Below are 18,708 nucleotides of genomic sequence, written 5' to 3'. Positions count from 1 at the left end.
TCACCTGAGTTTTCGTTTGCTGCCATGGCACATGGCCCTGCAGTGTGAAAGCAGCTGAGGTGGGATTGGCACTTGCTGTGTTGTGCTGAAATGAATGGCTGAGTTAGAAACAGTTGGAGTGTTGCAATTAGTTTGCTGAAGGATCAGGAGGGAGACATTCATTTCACTGGTGCAGAGTGGATTCAGTGCTAGTGAGCATCTCATGCCTGGATGTGTAAGCTGCTCCTTATGTGTCGCGGCGGCGTTTTCTCTTGGCTTTATGTGCATACAGGAAGTACATAGTGTGCCCCGTGGTGATGAAGAACACAGAAATTATAACTAGGATGCCAAAGTGTTGTGGCTGCGGAGCAGAGATCACCATAATGAAGTGAAGCAGGTCCATCAGGTAATTCATGGAGCTCTGCACCCCGTTAACCACTCCTCTCTCTGATTCACAGATGTTCTCCTGCAGAAGCTGAGTCACAGTCAGGTCAAAGGACCAGAGACCTGAAACACAGTAATAGATGAACTGACCTTTATAACAGATGGGCACTGATTCAGCTGCAAGTAAATTTCATTTGACCAGATTAAAATTTGTACTTGTATAACAAAATTACCCAGAAAAGTCACATTTTGGGCAGATTTATGTATTTTTTGACATATATTTCATATTCTACACCAATATTTAAACTCTATGCATCAATAGAAATAAATATCCAAAAACCTTGTATGTAATGAGAAATACATTTTAGAGTTTACAATAGTGCTCTCTGGTGGACTGACTAGGTAATTTTTATTTTTTGTTAAATTGCCTCAAAAAGATAAGTATCACTATATATCAGTATATTCAAAATAAATTATTACTGGAATATCTGCCGTGTGCCCACATGAGATGGGCATTAAAAATGGCAATATCACTTGTACATAAGTTTTTCTATGCACTGAATAAGCTCTGAATTTGTGTCTACTCACCAATGCGCGCTGTAATGACACCCAAGAACAGCAGAATAATGGAGATGTAAGATTCTGGAGCTGTGCCGGAGGGAACATTGTCAAAAAGCACCGTGTTGTTGGTCCAGTGGATAGAAGAGCGGTCGGGCAGAAGTGGCTGATTGCTGCCTCCCATCATAGGGTATGTGTGTTTTTGCCTTTGGCCTGTCATTCCACCAAGCGCTGTAGAGGAATTGGAACTAATGTCGGGCATCAGCAAGCTGAGATCCATGGGGCTGCCAGGGGCAAACACAGAGCACACGCACAGCAGCAAGCAGCCCAGGTGGAGGCAGCTTGAGATGATGCCTGTGTTGACCAGGCCATAGGCCTTCCTGAGCCTGGTGAACATTATTGTGCCCATCAAGCCTGTGATGGCTGACACGCCCATCAGCAGACTAAGAAGAGATCCGCTTATCCCCTGAGTATAGGCATAGCCAGTGGTGATGCAGTCAAACCCAAGCACTGTGGTGTAAAGGAAAGCCAGACCCATTCCCGCGAGGAAAACAGGCTGACGATAGTAGGCCATCCAGCCATCCTTACAGGTGCTCACCAGCCAGCGGAACCTCCGAAAACACAGCGGCAGATCGGTGATTTCCTTGAGGTGCAAGCTTGAATTGCAGTTGCCCTCTGTCAGAGCCTGAGGTCGCGCAACATTGCCTTCTCCTAATGAAAAACAAGAATGGCATCCATCACTTGAGTTCATTAATTCTAAAGGCCTAATCCTCACTAGCTTTTCTGCACCCCCTCTATGCCACGTCACGTTAGCCTCTACATCATTTGTCAAACGCAGTTCATCTACGCTAATGTGTGTGAGTACAAACAGAAATCTATACCATGTGGACCCTTGCATTTGGATGCTGTACACAAACTCAAAACTGTGTTTTAAGATAATGTATGTCAAAAAGCTTTGGTGCTGGATCTTTTTTTTTTTTTTCGGAAAGAGGCGGCTCCCATGAAGATATGATTCCTCATCTTGATATTTTGAAAACAAACATAAGTAACTGAGAAACGGAGGCCCACTGTAGTACTGACTTCTCATTCACAGTGTAAGCCTGCCCTAAAGCACCTAAACACTTTTTTAAATCCCACACTAGAGAAATTCACTTTATCCTCCCTTTTGACACTAATGGGGATGTAAGGGCTGTTTTCAGACACCCCAAATCTTTTGCAAAAGTAGTTTTTCTTCTATTAGAAAGAATACAGGTTTAAGGCACTGCTAGATTGGATTCCCTTTTTGATCTATGAAAAAGATCCAATGAACAGTTCATACCTTGTAACCTTTTCCTCTCTATCCTCTGGAGATATGCTTGATCCACTGCAACCGATGGTGGTTTGGCTGACAGAGCAGGGACGATGCGATAAACCCGTGACAAGAAGAAGAACTCCACAATTAGAGACACCAGGTTCCAGCCCAGGATGAATCCACAGCCAACTACGTTGGAGGCAAGGGTCATGACCTGTCCCACTGCTAGTGGAGCCAGGATGTTAGTCACCTGATCTATCCGCCTCATGGTTGCATTCATTCCTTTTGTTAGGAACAAACACAGAGGTTAATGTGTGTCCAGCATCGGAAGCTAAGCAGTAGCCAGTCAATATCTGATCTTTTCTATAGTTCGAGGATCTATCTTCCACAGACAAGCCTCAAATACAAACCAGAATATTCATTAACAGACTGAATGTCCTCACCCGCTAGGTGACCTCGGTTGTAGCCTGTGATGACCACAATCCAGTCCCTCTGAATGGCAATGGTCAGTGCTGTGCTTGCAAGGTTTGCCACATCTGCCAGGACGATCACCACCGTATAACAAACCACCTTGTGTGAGTTTTGCGATGCAACATGTTACTATGACAGCACAGAGTAGCCACAAGCTCAGAGGCAGAGACAACAGGGACACGAGACAGAGGGGACAACAACAGCAATGACTTCTCTGTGTAGTACTCATATCAAGTATATATAACCGAAACACAGCGATTGTGTTGTAGCAAGTATGTAGTGTCTACTCACAGTAAGCCATCCATCCCAGATCTGTTCAATCCTTTGCTTGTATGAGAACACCAACATGAGCACAATGCTACATATTGTCACCGAGATGTTCTGAACGAAAAGAGATGCATGTGCAACTAAAATAGAAGATGGAAAAAACGAATTTCAAATATGCATTTTTTTTTTATGGGGGTTGTAAAAAACGAATGCTAGTCACAACAGATACGAGTCAGTGGCTATGAACCTTGTGCCAGGAGGTTTACACTTGAGACATCTGGCGAATAGCAATTCACCTCCTAGTGGGATAGGAAACCAGCAAATTTCCTGGCCCAAGATTGAAATCCACTGAGCTCTTATCACTGTACCTCGCTGTATTACATGTTAGAATTTTCATATGGGTATGAGATTGCTGTGCATACCTTTATTCCTAGGATTGCGATCAACCCAGTCTCCAATCAAAGCCCCAAACATGAGAACTGACCCAGCCACCACCAATCCAAACACCGCAGTCAACAGCAAGTTACGTCCGTACAGTTCAATCAGGAACACAGAGATTGCGAAGTGCCACATGCGGTCGCCCTGTTTAACACATGAGAAAAGTCATCATCGTGTGTTGTGTTGCAATATTTTCGTCAGTGTGCTGTGACACAGTGTAAAGAGACTACCTTGCAGTCCTTTAAGTTGCGAAGTCTTACCTATTGCCCCACGAATGTTTCTTCAGGAAATGATTCTTACCCACATTGATAATGCTCCACTGACATAGATGAGAAACTTGGGACCCCTGAGGTAGATAAGAGCTGAACCTTAAAAGGAAATGCATCAAATCAAATAAGCAGATATTCCATTGGCTACAAAGACACTGCACAAATTCTAATTGGATTTTAATTCGAGTTCACCTGGTATACGCGTAGCTTTTTCAGCTTTTGCATCCCGGATGTTGTCAGACTCGAACTCAACCACAACCCCACCACACTGGGAGGCATCTTCCCGCTGCGACATGTCCTAGTGAAGTGTTATCGAACTTGTCACACCATTCTGATGTTGCTGATAGCACAGTGTGTCATATACATGATAACAGTAATATTTAGATGATCACAAATACAGCTGATTTGTTTATCCTAAAAGGTTGCTTTCCTCTTGACGACTACAAAATCCTCGCTTGGACGATTACTGTTTATTTACTTAGTGACAACTCTAGAACAGCACAGAAATGAATATGTGACAATTTGTAAGCAGCTGGTCAAACACTGCATTTTTTTCTTACCTTGAACTTACTTCAACAGCAGTTGAAACGGCACGTCCTTTTGAACTCAGTAAACTTCTGTAGTCAGTCACATCAGGTTTCTTTTTTTCCCCCCAAAACTAAAAGAGCCATAAATAATGACCAACATTGGTAGTGCCAGATTGTGAAGCAGAGAAGAAAGTAAGTAATTGTATATGGCAATAATTAAAATTAAAATAGAATTATTATGTTACCTTGCATAGCTCTATCCATACAGACATAAAGCAGCAATAATCAAAGTTAATGGAGGCTCAGTTGTTACCTTTTGTTTTCTCGTTGCAGTCAATCCTTGCTGTTGTTCCTCGACGATGAATCTTGTGCCATGTATCCTACATTGGGATGCTAGTCTTTCCTGAGAGCTGGAATTCAAACTGTAGTAGTTTGAAAGGCTTAATAACATCAGGGTGTTCAAGTGCACCATTGTATGAAAGTGCCAGAAAAGCAGAACAGGCAGGGAGGCAACAAAGGCAGCCAGCATATTCCAAAGCACATGACGCTGGAGGGACAATATCACCGTCCACCCACGCCACAAAAAGGTAACTGCGTGTAACTCAAAACACACACACGCACGCACACATGAACATGACTAGTGAGCACATGCATGTACCGCTACTCTCATACAGTCACATGCACTGTTGACATGCAGCATACCTAAAGGACACATCATGCAACACTACATCACTCTTGTGCATGTAACCAAGAGTAGAAAGAAGATTATCATGTAGCAAAAGTTGGGTTGGGCAAACATGAATGAAATCACAAAATCAGCTCATGTGCTTATGTACATTTTAACTGAAAATTGTTTATTTTATTAATATATGTGCTGATCACAAACTACACATGTTACAGTATCCATCATGCTCCGTTCGTTCCTATCCAAACATCAGCACAGGAAATTAACTGTCATCTTCCTTTAATTGAATAATAACACAAACATGAGAGTCAGTTCCAGCCCTTGGTGATCTGTATTCACAGAGATATTGTCATGCATTGAATTGATCAGGCTGCATCTCTGTCTCTGATACAAATGATGCATTTAGGTTAAAAAACAATATGATTTTCAATATGTTAAGGATATTATAAGGTGTAATAAGCATGCAAAACCATACCTTAAAAAAGATGGGAAAATGTAAAAATAAGAAGTGGAATCATTTTGCTTGCCTTTTTGTTTTTCAAATGAACATACAGAGAACAAAGTTAAAAATGAGTGGCAGGGGTTACTTGTAATCCTGACCACCAATCAAATAACATAGGTCAAGATATCTATTTACAATTCCCCATGGTAATACTCATTTGCATATGGATTTTGATTGTCTGTTCATGGTGTAATTCTTCAGGAAGCACATGAATTTATAGAAAGCCACAAGGGGAATGGAGACTACAGGAAGGATCGATAAGAGCACACAGATAACAAAAACCCATTCAGGATAGTGCAGGACATCAGCAAGGGGGAAGTGAACCTGCGGGGTTGATGCAGTGCAAAGTCAGTCTTTGTTCCAAATTTAATGAAGTGTCATAATGGTACATTAATCTGGGTTCCATGCATTGTATGTTGGTTGTTTCTCAGCCTCGATCACAACATAAGCCACAAAAACCACCAGAAGCATGAACGGGCTGATAAAGCGCCACATTGCCTGCCAGTAAATGTTAGGTCTCCGCCCTGTCATCCATTCAATGTCGTCATTAAACCTGTGGACAAATGGAAACATTTGTAACATTTGTCCTTTTAAAAACACTGTTTAACATAAGCATAATCATGACATACATTGACAATGATAATATCACCTGTTTATTCCAAAGATGAAAGCCACAGCGATGATCTCAAAGAAAGCTATGTTGAGTAGTGGCACGGATCCTACATAACTGTTAAAAATTTCCAGCCAGTAGTTTCCAGAGCCCAAAGTGAAGATTAGGGCCACAGCAAAGGAGATGAGACAGATTAACCCTGTAAGCAAAATATCAGACATCATAAGACATGTGACTATAAACTAAAATCACTAATATAAACACCTTCAGAGAGAACATAAAGGTTTCTTGCAAAAGTAATGCATGTGTTTTGAAATACCAGGTGGGATTTAGTCATAGTCACAATTCTATGTAGAGAGTAATAGATATCTTGCACCTAACTTTATCATCTTTATTTTTGTTTTAATAATATAACACAATACAAACCAGTTTTCTTAGTGCCGTCAGTGAAAATGCAACATTAAGCTGTTCAGTCTTTTTGGTATACCTGTGAAAGCTTCCTTAGGAATCCAGGTGGAACTATGTGTAAATCCAGCAGAGGAGTAAGGACGCCCTCTAGATTTCCAAACATGGAGGACAGGCCAAGACAGAAGAGCATAACAAAAAAGAGGACCCACACCTGCGAGGCTGACATTTCAATCACTGCCTCAGTAAACAAAATAAATGCCAGTCCAGTTCCTGAAGCGCTCTAAGAGTGGGAAATGATATATGATCACAAATACATAAATGCTAATTATTTTTAATATGAGTAGATGTACTACACCTCTTCGAGGAAGGTCTGTAGATTGCAAGCTTTGAGATTGAGACTTTTAACTTCCAAGGGATCGTCTTATTGAGATAGTTTAACCACTCGCCATAGTTTTCAAGAGTTATGTTGCCAACCCCGATGTTAAATGCATTTGTCAGGGTTAATATGTTCCTGATATCAGCAAAAAACAAACAAACAAACAAAAACACTATTAGTATTAAAAGCATTAATATTAAATGAGAAATGTTTGCTTTAATATTGTATCTATGTAATGTTAAAGCTTAAGTTTCACATCATTTTTTTTATTTAACTTACCAGTTTTGGTAGTTGTTGTTGTTTTAATTTGCCTTAAAGCTAAGAATGGCAAAGATAGGAACTGACGCATATATTGATGTAAAACTGTTCACACATCCAACAATAAGGGCATCTCTCTCACAGTTATTCCTGCAAAAATAAAACAAAACAATGTATTGATCAGCATAATGTATGGCTTTTAAAAAAACATTTTCTTTTGGCTTTTCTTACTTCTGAGGATTATAACTGGAAAAAGCAATAAGTCCCCCAAAAGCCAAAGACAAGGAGAAGAAGATCTGGGTGGCAGCATCCAGCCAAACCTTAGGATTTTTCAAGGGTTCCCACTGTGATAAACATTAGTTAGATATCAGATTTATCACATGAAATTATGTTGGTAAGGGGAAAAAAAGTAATAGACTTACATTTGGAGTGAAAAGATATATCAAGTCATCACTTGTTCCAGGGAGAGTCAAGGCTCTGATCAAGAAGATGGTCAAAACAAGATATGGAAAAGTGGCTGTGGCATAAATAGCCTGTTGGGGAAAAGTTTGGATGAACTCTTTTCATCAGTGTATCATCAAAAGAGATTTTTACAGCTTGTAACACTTTTAGGTATTGTTACTTTTATAGGTAATAAAGAAAAATAAATGTTTAGTCTTCTGCTTATCCATCACAGTTACTGCCTTTAATGCAGCCAGTAGAAGTTGAATTTTGACCTTTATTCCAATTTACGGAAGTTTGATCGAAAAATATTTCGAATGCATGATGAAGTGAAAGTAACATGCTGCACATATGCCACAAACTGCAGTACAGTGAATATGCATGACGACCAAGAAAAACAATGTAGTGGCTATTGAAGGCAATCACTAATGTTAATCAAGAAACATAAACGTGAGCCTCTAGACTGTCTGCCAAATCACCAAACAGTCACATTCCATTTGGTTAACAATTTGTGTTGATATATGTTTCGACAAATGGCCAACATATGCAGGGCAAAAGTATGCTATTCCCTCATGCAACTATTTTTTCAAGATGGAAAAACCTTTATCAAACCTTATTTATCTACCATGCGGGTGCAATAAATGGAGCAAAAAGCTTAATATATCAACATTGGAGACCTAATGGTCTCAATTCCTCTTATGAAGCAGATGTACACGATGCACCAAGCAGATGCAAGACACAATACCAGCTACTACTGTAAGGACCCACTGGTCTCAATGTTTGGTGTTATGTTCAGGCTTTAGAAATTAGAGATATCATAAGTAATCTGTGGGCCTTTAGTTAATTTTGGCACATATTAATCTATAATATCGTGACGTCAATATTACCAGTATGATTCAGGTTTACTGGGCAGTCCCTCCAGGGAAGTGGACTCTGAAAGGAATGGAAGAAGTATCACAGGATCCAGGCCAAGATCATGTTGTAGAACAGTCCAACCAGGAAGGACACCAGCATCGAAGCCACGCCTGTTTTTAAAAATTCCACCTAATTAACATAAATTATAGAGCGGTGTTAAGTATGACACAAGTTTGCTAATTTTTCGCATTTTTCGAACATCTGGTATACGACCTTTTCGCAAACCAGACGTTCTCACCTACACCTCCCGGATATGGGGAGATTGAACACTCCACACTCCAACGCTTCCGATGCGTAGCCACTGTCCAATGGCCAGTTCCATGTGCAGCAGGGGAAGTCCCTCAAACACCAAGGCAATGACATAAGGAATCAGAAACTACAATCTTGCATTTTTTCAGTAAGAAGTAAAAAGAAAATAAAAATTAAGGTTGGTTTGATGGTTGAAGGACATTTAGTTTTTGACATTTTGTTATCAGCAGGCAGACCTTTATCATACTCATCTGCACCAACTAACAGATCTTAACACCAGATACAATTTTTTTTAGAGTTTACATTATAGTGAGATTTAGGTAACATTAAAATTTACGGTCATGTTGAAACAAAATGTCTTCAGAAACTTTAATCATTCTCTTCTGGAAATTTAGATCTTGAAAATTATTTTAATATATCATCACTGCAACCAAGTCTTTGCAGTGAGAGCATATGAAATAAGACCCACGTGGAAGCTGAAACCAGAAACCTGTCAGTATTAATTATTTTTAATACATGCATTGTTACTTTATTAAAAATATTATTTAAAAGTGTAAAAGTAGTAACATTTAAGAGCATCTATTATCTATTTTTTTGTTTAATGTCAACATTAAACGACACTGTGTAACAGAGTTCTGCTTACCTCCACCATAGCTCTGACACAGATATGGGACTCTCCATACATTACCAAGCCCAACAGCAAATCCTATGCAGGTTAGCAAATATTGAATTTTATTGTCCCATTTTGGCCTTTGAGTGATCTCTTTCTGCTCATCACTTTCAGCTTCCATGTCGAACATTTGCTCCTTGTTATTTTGGTGTATTTCTAAGGTAAGCACAAATCCTCACATGTAACTCATCTCTCCGTTAGGTCTGATGAAGAGAAGGGGAGAACGCGGTGACTGCTTTATCAGCTTCTTCTAATTTCTTATTGACTGTTAAAGCTATGGGAACAGTGCGGCTTGTTTGATAAAAGTGTTTGTATAAAATGACATGATAAGATGCTGACAGTTGACTGAGCACGGATACCATAAGGAACCCATGAAATAAAACTGTGATAGTGAGTTTTCAGTTTGTTACATGATACAGTTTATAAGTCTCTGCTATTCCAGTGAATGAACATAATGACCAAACTATTACACTGGAAAAATGTACTAGTTCATGAAATTTAGTCTTTTACTTATAGTTAGTTATATTCACACAAAATAATATCACTCACACATTTATTGCAGCCAAAAAGCACATGTAATATAGTTCACTTTATATTAGAGGCAAATAAATAAATAAAAACTTGTAGATTACAATACGTGTCAGACTACATCCATATTTATTGTATTTAGCTTTGCAGACCATTGGTATATTGTTAAACTTACTCCAGTTGGACAGACACATGTACCGTAACATGTCAGAGTTTCTAAGTCAGCATCTCCTCCCATTCTTGGCATCTACATTAATTACTACATAACTACTGTTTAATCAAATGCTAGATTGTATCTGTCAGATTATACCTAACCCTACTTAAACATCAACTGCAAGGAATAATGAAGGACTAAGAAAAAGTTGATCATAATAGAGGCATCTTATCTTAGGGCCTAGCTGTTCACCAAATTGATGAAATCAGATTGAGAAATTCTCTGTGGAGCAGAGCTGCAAACATATGCCAAAGTAGTATCAGGGCATAAACAGCAACACACTGCAATCCACTGATTTTTTTTCTTTCTTTGTTCTTTTTAAACAAGTTCTCATTGACAAAATATTTTTTCTATTTTTTGTGACTCTGAGAGAGCCATGCACTCCTTTTCTCTTTATATTAGTGCTAATTAGTATCATCTGGCTGCAGTTTTTCAACCTACATACAGCTGAAACATGCTCAAACATTTTGGTGAGCAGAACATTATTTGATGACCTGGATGACTGAGAACCTTCACAGACATTTTGTGACAGAGTATTTTGCCTTGATTTTTCGACTGATTTGAGCGTGTTAGCTGTCCTTAATTATTTTATGAAGTTGAAAGTTACAAACAAGGAAACAAAGAATTTAAGCGTGATGATTTTAATGATTTCCCAAGTGGAGTGTGTGGTGAACTGTTTTGAGGCTATTTTACATTACAAATCTATAATCTGCTTTACCCCCAAACAAACAATCTTCAAGAGACTCGTACCTGTTTTTCATAAATCAGCAGGCATGTCTCTAGTGTGAAGGCTCTTTAGCTGGAAGATCGGCACACTCAGAGAGTGAAGAGAGGGAGGAAATTAAATTAAATTCAAGATGACAAAATCCAGTTTCATTGTTAAAATAATTTTAAATATGCAGCTTAGATTTGGTGAAACTTTACTGCATTGAAAGAACTCAAACCTCTTATCAGAAATAAGGTCAACACTGCAGGGAAGGCATGAAGTCACATATGCAACCTTGGGAAATTAAAATATTTACTCTGTGGAAAGCAATAAGCTGCACCTTCACAGCAGTATCAATACCACAAACTTCGCAGATACAGAACATGTACAAACATGATACAACAGTATGCGGCACTGCTGCCCACCTTCCTCTTGTCGAGTTGCGTTCAGGGTTTCCCAGTACCAGAGGTAATCCACAGGGGAAGCTTCTCTCACACATTTTCACAGTATGTCGCTAAGGCTCATCTTGCAGGCAATTATGGTGGTGTAAAAGAAATCAGCCACCAAAAACACTTATGTGGATGTAGTACAGCCAGTGAATGTTTTAAAGGACACTCTGTAGTGTCTTATATTTGATCTAAACAGGACTATTATACAGTACTACAGTTTTTACAGCATGTTAACATTACATCAGTGATGTTGAACTAAACTTGGAGAAACATCTCCACTATTATAAAGCATTCTAATATATATTTATTTTACATTATAATCATGAGAAATTATGCGAAATTACATTATAACCTGTAAATATTATGTGTTCACAGCCATACATGAGTATTCCTGTTCCAATATTTTATTTTCAAGCAGCATGATTGTGAATAGTTAAACCATGAAAGTATTACCCGTGCCCTTGACTCTGAGTTAGATATTGGAAGCGCCAGATATTTCTGAGACCCACACAAAACCCCACACAGGTCAGCGTGTACCAGAACTTGTTGCCGGTCTCCAGCCTCTTCCACCTCCAGCTCACCCAGCTGCCGATGGGGCAATATCCTGTCCTTCAGGCCTGTGTCGGTTAGTTTTTGCTTCTTTATCAGTGAAACACTGTAGTATTGTGGTGATACAGTAGTTCACTGTTCAGTGCTGGAATGTAAATTGTGGCGCACACTGTGAGATAATATGAACTAGATGTTTGTGATGGATTGACTAGTCCGTGGTGTCATAGAGCATCAACTGGAGGTGTGCTGCCTTTGAAGCTCAAGCTCAGAATGAATATAACGTAGGATATAACGTGAGAGTTAACTGCGGTGTTCTATGATGGAGAGAGGTAAATCCACCGAAGCCACTGCTCGTGTGAGGCTCACTCTTTTATAACATTGGTTGTGTGGGCCTCCCTTAAAGCGTTGATTCGTCCAACTGAAGAAAACAGTTTTTCTGACATAGATCAAAAAATTGTTGAAACTCTGAGAACATATACACAAAAAAGTTTAAGCAAAGTTTAATCTGTCTACACAAAAATAACATTTTTTTAACTAGACAATGTGTAAAATATAAAATATAAAAAACATAAAACCAATGCTCACTTAACAGACATTTTTCTATCATTTAATTGTTAATCTATTACTTAACAACTTAAATACTTAGTGTAGTGTAGATGGCCGTGAGGGAGGTCTTTATTAGCAGGAAAAGCTGTAAAACTTGTGAAAATGCAGTTAAAAGTCCAAACATGTATGCCCACCTTCATATTTTCCAAAGCCGTCCAGCAGGCCAGATTAGAGTCTTTGCCGGGCCGATTCTGCCCTCGGGCTTATGTTTGACATCCCTGCATTAGTGACAGTGAATAAAACAGGGAATTTAGCGTTGAGTGGCAGTACTCCAGGTCGTTCAATGTTTGACTCAAAGTACAGTTATCGTATGCCTGACTGATTTTAATTAAGACAACACTGATCCTGTGCATGAGCGCACACTCGCCCTCGGTTTCTTAGGCAAATTTACGCCTTGCATGTCACATCCAGTTTCAGAACACCAAGAACCCAACAATGAAAACAATCATTTTGAGGCTTCGCAACAGGACTTTACTAACCAACAGACAAGAGTCAGAGTGGCTACATCTGTGTTTATATATGTAGTCTGTGAATGGGACCAAGACCAAAAAGATATTTACACAGACGTGTACTGAGATGAGTGATCACAGCTGGACGAGAGTGCTGGGTTTAATCTATTTAGCATTTACTGTGTAAGTTCATTACGCAGACACATACAACACTTATAACTGCAGACAATAGTTATTAGTTATTATTAAACTCTCTCTCTCTCTCTCTTCCACAGTGTGTCTTTGTCCTGTATTCTTCTCCTCACCCCAACCGGTCAGGGCAGATGGCCCCGCCCCTCCATGAGCCTGGTTCTGCAGGAGGTTCCTTCCTGTTAAAAGGGAGTTTTTCCTTCCCACTGTCACCAAGTGCTTGTTCAAAGGTGGTTTGATTGTTGTGGTTTTGTCTCTATTATTGTAGGTAGGGTCTTTATCTTAACATTTAAAGTGCCTTGAATTGAACTGAATTGTGCTACATATAACTTTTGATCCAAAATAAGAAGGTAAGGTATGGGCTCCATAGAGTCTATATTAAGTTGACTTCTGTTGCTGTAGGCAATGAGAGCCCCATTTTCTCATCTGCAAGATCAGGTTGGTGAATTAGAGCACTCTTTAGCTGGCAACCTAGTCTAGCTCAGTGGTTCTCAAAGGTTTTTTGTTACAAGGCATCATCTGTGGAAACAAATATTTCTAGGGCACAGATTTACATAGCTGTAGCTTCAGATGATAAATTCAAGGTATGTCGGTTTGTATTCAAAGAATTGCTTTTTTAAATTAAACTAAATGTAAGCTAATCTTTAAAGTTCTTTTTCCAGATTGAAGACTTTGTTGGCTGGATTGTATTTATGAGCTTGAGTGAATAGAGGTTAAAGAGAACTGGAGGAGAGAGAAAAGCACCGTTAAGACACCGAAGAGCTAATGGACAGGTGAAAAAAATGTTTAAAAAACAGACTAAAGCTTGTTTTAGTTTAAAGAGTTCTTTCAGCTTTCTTTTTATTTTGCCTATTGTTTACTGGACCTTGGTGCAGCCCCTCAGTTCATCTACTGTATGAGACAATCTGTTTTAATCCTCCCCTCTTAAAGACCACCCTCCATTTCTCTGTATGTATTATTGTAGGGTCTACATTACAATATAAAGTGCCTTGAGGTGACTATTGTTGTGATTTGGTGCTGTATAAATAAAATTGAATTGAATTGAATTTAAGGCAATTTCTGATTGGCTGCCACTCGAAAACAGATGATTTATGAGCAGCTGGGTGATGCTGCATGGTTTTTAAATGACCATCAAACAGACAACAATTTAATGTTTGTCTGGAAAGCCTTGGAGTCCTGGCATTTATGTGGATGGCACCTACTTGAACGAAAGCACTCCTCAGTGGCAGCAGCCTCCTCCACCACAAATCCACCACAAATGCTACTTAGGAACAACTCGAGGAACGTTAAAAACCCAGTGCTTTGACCTGGCCTCGAAGCTTCCCAGATCCCTGTCTAAACAGGCGTCATGGGAGTGCCCGGAACAAGCCCAAACCACAGAGCTATAGCAGAACTTTGCCTTCTTGTGTTTCTTGTAGAAAGCCTTGAAGGCTTGTTTCGTGTATCCCTGAAGGCCCCACCCAACAACCCATACCAGCCAAGGTTGTGCTGCCAACATGCCAGTGTGTAGAGACAGCCCCAGAGGCTCTGTGGCTATGCACTGACAGGTCAGAACTGTTCGAGGCTCAGGGTGGACCTACGCAATGTTAGACAGCTGACTCTAGAGATGTTTGGAGATTTGTTTCATATTTTTCAATTGCTCTAACCACTCCCATGAAGCATCAGTAACCAGGGTATAAGCATAAAACTCAGTAATACAGAAATGTACCATAAGGCATATTTTTAGACAGCTCACGAATTTACTTCTAAAACTAGATCATACATATTGCTGTTAGATGCATTTTTTTTTTCAAAATATATGCAGCATTGTGTTTTTTTCTGGTAAAAAAAAACAAGGTTATCATAGTTAACTAAAACTAAATGGGAAAAGAAATTGTTATCTAAAAGGAAAACAAACCTAGACCTTTTGTGAACTTTTAAAACAGCAATTAAAATAAAATAACATTACAGAATAAATCCTTAGTTTAGGTGTTTCTAATTTGTTAACATTTGTTATCACAAACTGCATGATGAGGGTTTAAAGCATCCGTTTATTAAAGTTTGGGTGTCTACAAGGCTGCGAGTCAACTGCTTTCAAAAAGCTCTGTTTATATTGTAATATCGAATTATTTTCCTAAATCTCATCTCTGGCATTTCCCATGAATGAAAAAGTAATAAACATTAAAAGTGAACAACATTAAAACACTGAACCTAAATATTTTAAGCTGAAGCAAGAAAATCCACTCTGGAAACTCACTGAAACTAAACTGAATTAAAAGGTCAAAGCGAAACAAAAATAAAAACTAATAAGAAAACACAAATATGTTATAACTCTGGTGTCCACTATAGCTCTAGTGTGTGTTTGTCAACACCGAGTCGAAGGACTGTCAGCATCCGTTTTGCTTTTTTCCCACTGGAGGCCGCTATATCGCGTGTAATCCGAGCTTTGCCGGGCTGACTGGGACCTGGCTTGCAGTGTCCCTTCTCAGGCTTTATGCATGAGGAGGGAGCCGCTTCCCATAGACCAGGCGCCAAGTGTAGCAGTGCCGTCCGCAGTCTGCCTCAGCACCTCAACCGCCCGCAATGCCCTTGGACACTGGCGCTCCGCTCGATTCCGCCACGCACTGACTAATCGTGACATCTCAGCGAGTTACTCCGGATCTCTACTTTGGGACTTTTTGCGCACACTGTCCTGACACATCTACGCTGAGTGAAACAAATGGGGAAGGTCCAAGGATAACAGGGTGCAGGATTTTGTTACTGCAGAAGACCTGCCGGTAGTTCGCTGTCCGGAGGGGGGGCTGGCTGCGCCTCTGTCAGAGACCGTAGTGCCGCATCCACTGTTTTGATCATCTAAACTCGCCTTGCATGGATACATCATGGCTACATTTATATGCAGGGTGCAGTTTTTAGATGATACTGATCCATTTAACAGCACCAATTTCCCCGAGCCCACCAGACCGCCTCTGTACACCTTCAGGGAAGATATCCCTCTGATAAATCAGATTGCTGGAGTCCACAGGCTGTTAAAAGCCCCACACAAGGTATGCAACGCACGATTAACCTCTTGATTTTGTTTTTGTGCACGTTTCGTTAAAAGCACGAGTTAAAATGTAACATCAACGCCTAAATTAATAATTAGCTTGAACAGGTCGATTGTGTTACTACCAAACAAAACCAATTCACCAATGAGCAAGCGTCTTAGTAAGCACTTTGTTGATAGGGGATGCTGATGGGGCATAGACGTGCATTCAAATAGTTACTGATTCTCGGCGTGATAGTCCTGTGATAGACAGAATAACTCCAGGCGGTGTAGGCGTAGATTAGATACCTATTATTTGGGGTTGGGGAGGGGCTGCCATCGGTTAATATTTACATCAATTACCCACCTGTGCACTGCCAAGACTTTAGGTGCTCCTTCAAAGTTTGGAAAAAAGTATCCTGTTTGTGGTTGGCAAAGGAGGAGACGCAAACAAATAAGCAAAAAAGACATTTGTGGTTGCAGTCTTAATGATTGTTTGACTTGAAAATCTAACCTCCTCAAAGGAAAAAAACAACAACTTATTTTTGGGAGAAGGCGACCTATTTGCAGTGTCATAAATGGACAGACTGGAAGCCCATGTGGAGAATTAAAGTAGGTTGGGTCAAATCATGCTCAGTTGGTCAGTTCTTGAAGGATGGAAAAGGATAATTTCCCACTTGGCTTGATTAGATCTGTGATTTTGAATTGGCAACATGTCTTCCTAATCAAACGTGCTTTTTTTCTAGCCCCTTTTTTTGTATTTTGACTCTGTTAACCAGCTTTTCTTTAGTCTGAAATAGAAAGGTATTTGTGTTTGATCACCCTCAATTTTCAGGCTCCATTTACTGCTTGGTTTTTGAGGAGGTGAAGCAGTGCACATTCTTTTTGGTTGCAAACAATGGCCTTCCCAAGATCCAAAATGTTGGAGACAGTAGTTGACAAAAGTAGACCTGAAACTCATTTTCTTTTTCTCCCTTTGGATGCCTCCAGAAGTTAAATGTCTTGGCATATTTCTGCCTCTTGATTAGATTTTGTGAAGCCCCATCTACTGACCTTTAAATTTAAACAAATCACAGAGACCATATCATCTGAGGCTGAGTCTTTTTACTGAGCATTCGTCTTAGTCTGGGTAGAAAGTTGCATAAATGGGGAGTTAATTTGGGTCTTTATTCATTCTGTCAGATCAGTGGTACTCCATCTTGTTTGAGTCAAGCTGGTGAGATAAGTCATAGGAGCCTCAGGATGCTGTGGATCACCACAAGCCAGGCTCTCATTCTGCAGCCTGCTCAGTCTGACCAGCAGCATGGGATGGGGACGCTTTCCACCGAAAAGGAAGTGGGCAAAATTAAAAACACAAACAAGGAGCTGATGTACTTTGCACCGTCTCAGTTTAGCTGCAGACCAGCTGGACCGCAAAGCAGACAGAGAAGGGAGTACCTGTGGTTGGCTGCGCAGGGCCTGGTTAGTGAGATTTGGTCACATGGGCATTGGTGGTTAGCCTTAAGTTGAGGGGGAAGTCCCTGTTCTTCTCGTAAACAAAAACAGTCAGGTGGGTGACGCAACTGCGTCGCCGCGCTTGACCAAGCAGCTCCCTGATTCACACCATCAGACGTTTGAAAACGAGACTTTAGTGCGACCTTGTGAATACAGCAAGGCTGTCTTATCCCTACAGTGCCGGCCATTCTGTTATAAATAGTACGTGACCAACACATGGTGCAGGGGCAAAACAGCTGACATATGCTGTTTTAGGGATTTTACTGTCATTTTCTGTGGGCATTCTCCAGAGTGGAGATCAGTTGTGTGTGCTGGATTGGGTTATACATGGGATGACAACTTGGAAAAGTAGCTGTACAGAGTCGAATATCAGTTTGTAGAAACTGATTTTTATAGCTGCACAAGGTTAATTTTTAATAGTGAAAACTCTCAGTGAGGGTGGGAGACTCACTTGAAATGTGATGGTATGTCTTATGTACAGTACATCATAGTGTAATATAGTTTGTAGTATCTTTTATTCTGCTTGAAGACCATTTTGTATAATATAAATCTGGTATCTTTTGTGCTGCTTCGGTAAAAGGGAGTGATTCCCACCTCACCCAGACATTTGGTTTCCTAGTGAATAATGCATTGTCTTCAGCGTTATTCAGAGTTATTCAAAATATTCCGTTTTTCAGGGCAAATCAATAGCTCATTACTCCTTCATTTACTTTCTTCTCTCTCTGTGTTTTGTATTTCGGGGTTTTGTGGCCCAGAGGCCTTGCATCAGTTTATAAAAACAGAATTTAAGCGAGGTCTTGAAGAATGGACTCTCACTTTACCAATTTCAGTTTGTGGGACAGTTGTTTTTCTGCATTTTTTTGTCCCATAATGAGAAGTTATGTTAAATGCTGCAAAATGTAGGTTCCTGCTTCAGGCCTGTCAGAGCTCCCTTTGAATTCTTTTACACATTGTCATGCAGATTTGAGGTTCTCTTAATTTGGAGTGTTGTCTCAGCTCCTTTCAGAGGAACACATCGAAGGAAAAAAGTTGCCTTGGACTGGACAGGAAAATTAAGGTTACTGTTGTGGTTTTGTGTTCATGCATCAGGTGTAATGTGTTTTAAATCACTTGCTCTCACAGAAATATCACAAATTGCATCTCCACCTTATCGAGCAAATGTGAAGCTTTTAAAGTAGCCAGATGTTAATCCTCTAAACTGATTTGTAGTCCACTGTGGTTGCTA

General features: G+C 39.9%; 2 protein-coding genes and 1 pseudogene across 6 annotated transcripts in view; 1 reads left to right on the top strand and 2 right to left on the bottom strand.

The window, feature by feature from the left end:
• Positions 1–226: 226 nt before the first annotated feature.
• Positions 227–3,952, bottom strand: LOC102209663 (solute carrier family 40 member 1). The gene is made up of 8 exons (XM_005738615.1): positions 3,850–3,952; positions 3,689–3,756; positions 3,373–3,532; positions 2,975–3,090; positions 2,656–2,782; positions 2,240–2,494; positions 952–1,632; positions 227–486 (listed from the first exon to the last, which is right to left on the bottom strand). Exons 1-8 carry the CDS (start codon positions 3,950–3,952, stop codon positions 227–229), a joined length of 1,770 nt encoding a protein of 589 aa, XP_005738672.1.
• Positions 3,953–5,761: 1,809 nt separating this feature from the next.
• On the bottom strand, positions 5,762–14,486 carry LOC102209373 (sodium-dependent neutral amino acid transporter B(0)AT1-like; annotated as a pseudogene).
• Positions 14,487–15,449: 963 nt separating this feature from the next.
• Positions 15,450–18,708, top strand: part of fhod3b (formin homology 2 domain containing 3b) — a 92,145-nt gene continuing 88,886 nt past the window's right edge. For all 5 annotated transcript variants that reach the window (XM_005738431.2, XM_005738430.2, XM_005738429.1 and 2 more), the window contains exon 1: positions 15,450–16,011. In XM_005738431.2, the coding sequence (XP_005738488.1) occupies positions 15,847–16,011 (165 nt within the window). In that variant the 5' untranslated portion in view covers positions 15,450–15,846. The remainder of the gene's footprint in view (positions 16,012–18,708) is intronic.

The sequence above is a fragment of the Pundamilia nyererei genome, unplaced genomic scaffold (assembly GCF_000239375.1).
Source record: "Pundamilia nyererei isolate P.nyererei 1_Seehausen unplaced genomic scaffold, PunNye1.0 scaffold00084, whole genome shotgun sequence".
Taxonomy (NCBI): Eukaryota; Metazoa; Chordata; class Actinopteri; order Cichliformes; family Cichlidae; genus Pundamilia; species Pundamilia nyererei.
This window is presented reverse-complemented; position numbering and strand designations above follow the sequence as displayed.

Coding starts and splice junctions, on each gene's coding strand:
- LOC102209663 (XM_005738615.1), bottom strand. CDS start 3,952: ATGTCGCAGCGGGAAGATGCCTCCCAGTGTGGTGGGGTTGTGGTTGAG. Junction 2,783..2,974: donor TCTGGGATGGATGGCTTACT/GTGAGTAGACAC, acceptor AACTCACACAAG/GTGGTTTGTTATACGGTGGT. Junction 1,633..2,239: donor AGAGAGGAAAAGGTTACAAG/GTATGAACTGTT, acceptor GTTTTTCATTAG/GAGAAGGCAATGTTGCGCGA.